The sequence below is a fragment of the Panthera pardus genome, unplaced genomic scaffold (genome assembly GCF_024362965.1).
Source record: "Panthera pardus isolate Hobbes unplaced genomic scaffold, ASM2436296v1 HiC_scaffold_16, whole genome shotgun sequence".
NCBI classification, from domain to species: Eukaryota; Metazoa; Chordata; class Mammalia; order Carnivora; family Felidae; genus Panthera; species Panthera pardus.
Genome location: NW_026526721.1, coordinates 81841926 through 81844926, shown reverse-complemented (window position 1 = coordinate 81844926; position 3001 = coordinate 81841926). Strand labels below are relative to the sequence as shown.

The 3001-nt window shown below is 51.1% G+C and overlaps 1 protein-coding gene across 1 annotated transcript; it reads right to left on the bottom strand.

Annotated features, from left to right (window-relative positions):
- Positions 1-998: 998 nt before the first annotated feature.
- Positions 999-2718, bottom strand: MAGEF1 (MAGE family member F1). Its single transcript, XM_019463388.2, has one exon. The coding sequence runs from the start codon at positions 2448-2450 to the stop codon at positions 1497-1499; it is 954 nt and encodes a 317-aa protein (XP_019318933.1). The 5' UTR covers positions 2451-2718; the 3' UTR covers positions 999-1496.
- Positions 2719-3001: the final 283 nt, after the last annotated feature.

Genomic DNA, 3001 nt, shown 5'->3' with positions numbered 1-3001 from the left:
CCAGAATGAAGGTGGCAGGCATTGCAGAGGCCCCCAGCTGCTTATGTAGATGACCCTTCATGGCTAGTTAACAATGTGAGCAATGCTGGGGTGCCTGGCTGCTCAGTCGGTTAAGCAGTTAAGCTTCTGATTTCGGCTCAGGTCATGATCTCATGGTTCATGAGTTTGAACCCTATAGGGCTCTGGGCTGACAGCTCAGAGCCTGGAGCCTGCTTCCAATTCTGGTGTCTCCCTCTCTCTGTGCTCCCTCCTCCCCCATTTGCACTGGAGCTCTATCTCTCTCAAAAATAAACATTAAAAAAAAAAAAAAAAAGAATGTGAGCAATGCTTTACAAGTCTCCTCCAAATGGGAGGTGGCAGGTGGAAAGCAGCAGGTGGAAACAGGGATGAGGGCCCTAGGCTTCCTAGTGCCAGGGGAGAAATCTTGAAGTGGAACTTCTTGGGGTAGTAGGGGATATCACAAGAACCCTCCACCCACATGACATATTATTCTAGAATTTTTACAGTATTTGATCTCTGACAGCTTTGGTAGAAGAGGGGACCTTGTAGAGGTTGAGAGAAGGGAGATGGAGAGGACCAAAATGCTAATAGTCACCACCACTGTTTGTGCACTGTAATGAGTTGCCCTGGAACAAGAGCACTGTGGAAGGTAGGGTGTTCTTCAGCTCTGCTACGTATCAAGTTTTCTTCCCATGTTATTGAGGAATATCTGTGACTTTCAGTTCTTTTAAGCAGTCCATTTCCCACTCCCAACTTCTTCCTCTTTTCCTTTCCCTCCCCTCCACATGCCCTATCTTTCTCCTGTACCCCTAAAGTCTGACTACAGGTAATTTCAGGCAAGCCCAATCACCCAGCTGGGTTAGGGGTCCCTCTGTAGCCTTCAACTCACTGCACTGTAACTTCTGGTTTATTTACTTCCTTTCCAGTTCTGAAAAGGAGGACCTTTATCTTGTTTAGCATGCTATCCCCAAATGCCCCAAACACCACACAGAAGCAGATGCTCAGCAAATGTTTAATTTATTAAGTGTACCAGGACAGACTTCTAATTTACTGCATTTTCATTTTTCTCTAGGTACTATAATAGCTAAGCAAATAGAGGTACATGCTAGTCTTTTTTCTTTATACAATATAGACAAAAAGCATCGGGAAGCTAGATACCAATCAGCTATACTGCTGAGTTCCTTCAAATCATTAACATACAGCATTACAATGCTGTGTAATTTGTCCAAGATCACACAATAAGATGTAAAGTTTTCAATCCATTTTACAAAACCAGCAAAACTCTACAACAAAATCCTACAGGAAAAAGTAGAACAATCTCATTTATAAACATCAGTGTAACGGTATGTAAAATGTAACAAAACATAGCAAGATACAAAACCTAGTTACACAAATTCAACTTCTAATTAACGGCCTACACCCAATGATACTACTTATGACTCAGACAGTAGCTTTCATAACCAGGAGGACCCTGCTGGCCACCTATCCACCAGCCCTCACCAAGGGTGGATACCAGCCCTTTGATTGGCTCTAGCCCTAGCCCTCATACTGGCCTCAGCTCTGGCCTTGGCCCTGGCCCTGTCGGCTTCGTCTGCCAGGGCCTCACGGTACTGCACTGGCCAGTGGTGGGGTTCTTTCTTATGGAGTTTGGCCACGAACCCCAGGACTTTCATCTTGCTGATTTCCAGGTTGCTCCGGGGACCCCAAGAGAATTCACATTCCGGCGGATTGGTGTGAGGCACCTGCCTGTAATTGAGGTATCGCTGCTGCACGAAATCTTCCAGAATAAGCCTCTTCGGGTACCCAAAGAGGAAGTGATACTTTGACGGACGCATCCCCAACCGACGCAGCATCTCCCAGACCTGTGTCTCCCTGGCACTATTACCTTTCATGTAGATAAGGCCCAAGATCATTATTAAGAGACCCAATCTGGGGCCATCTCCTCCCAGATCCTCCTCCTCCTCCTCCTCCAGAGGTTTTAGTTTGTTGATCAGGATGTAAGTGTGGTGCTTGCGGCCAAGCTGTTTTAGCTCGAAACCAAAGACATACCGCAGATGTTCTGCGGCCCTTGCGATGATCTCAGGGAACAGATCCTTCAAGTCTCCGATAACGTATTTCACCATCTCGAAGCGAGTGATGGGACTCTTCTTCTTGTCCTTCACCAGCAGAAACTGCACCAGCTCGGCCACCGTCCGATCCAGACGGCGGTAGGCCCTGCGCCGGGCCAAAGCTTTGGCTGCCAAGGTCCTCGCGCCTTTTGGGGTGAGGGCGGGCTCCGCAGCCCCCTCCTCCCTCCCGGCGCCAAGATCCTCCTTGGAGCTCTCCTGCAGGAGGGGACTCGGGGCCTCCTCCTGAGAGGCGGTCAGGGCCTGGGTCTCACCGTCACGGCCGCCATCCTTCCCCTCGGCCTGAGGGATGGGGAGAGCCCCGCTCTCGGGTTTCTGCAACATGTTTTCGGGAATGCAGGTGCAGAGCGCGTACACGGGCCGAGGGGTGTGCAAGCCGCTGCGCAAACCCCGGCGGAGGGGTGGGACAATGGCTGAGGCGGCGGGAGGAGGACTAGGAGAAAGGTCAGAGGGGGCTTTCGGGCTGCTGGGTGGCACAGCAGAGGACTCGGGACGGTCGCCGCAACGCCGCGGCACAGAACACCTACGGCGCGGCCCCGGCGCAGGCTCAATGCGCGCCCGCGCTCCCGTTCGCCCGGCCACTTCCGGCCAGCTCAGCCAAGATGGAGGCCGCGGGGCCGCGCGAAGCCCCTCCCCTTCCGGCTCCCTCTGGGTTTGGATTTGCGTGCAAGGGAGGTAGGAAGTGTGCATTCTGCGCTGTCTTTTAGGCTCCAGAGCCGGAGGGGCTAACTAGGGCTTTTTCGTCCAAAGCACGCAGAATGGGAAATGTTTCCATGGACAAGGTTGAAATAGGGATGGAGTACTAACCACGTCTTTTCAGCAAGTGCTTATTTATAAGTGTGTGTATCAAGGATTTTCAGCGATTTTACTGGTTC

Excerpts from the sequence above, each read along its gene's own strand:
- MAGEF1 (XM_019463388.2), bottom strand. The coding sequence starts at position 2,450 with ATGTTGCAGAAACCCGAGAGCGGGGCTCTCCCCATCCCTCAGGCCGAG.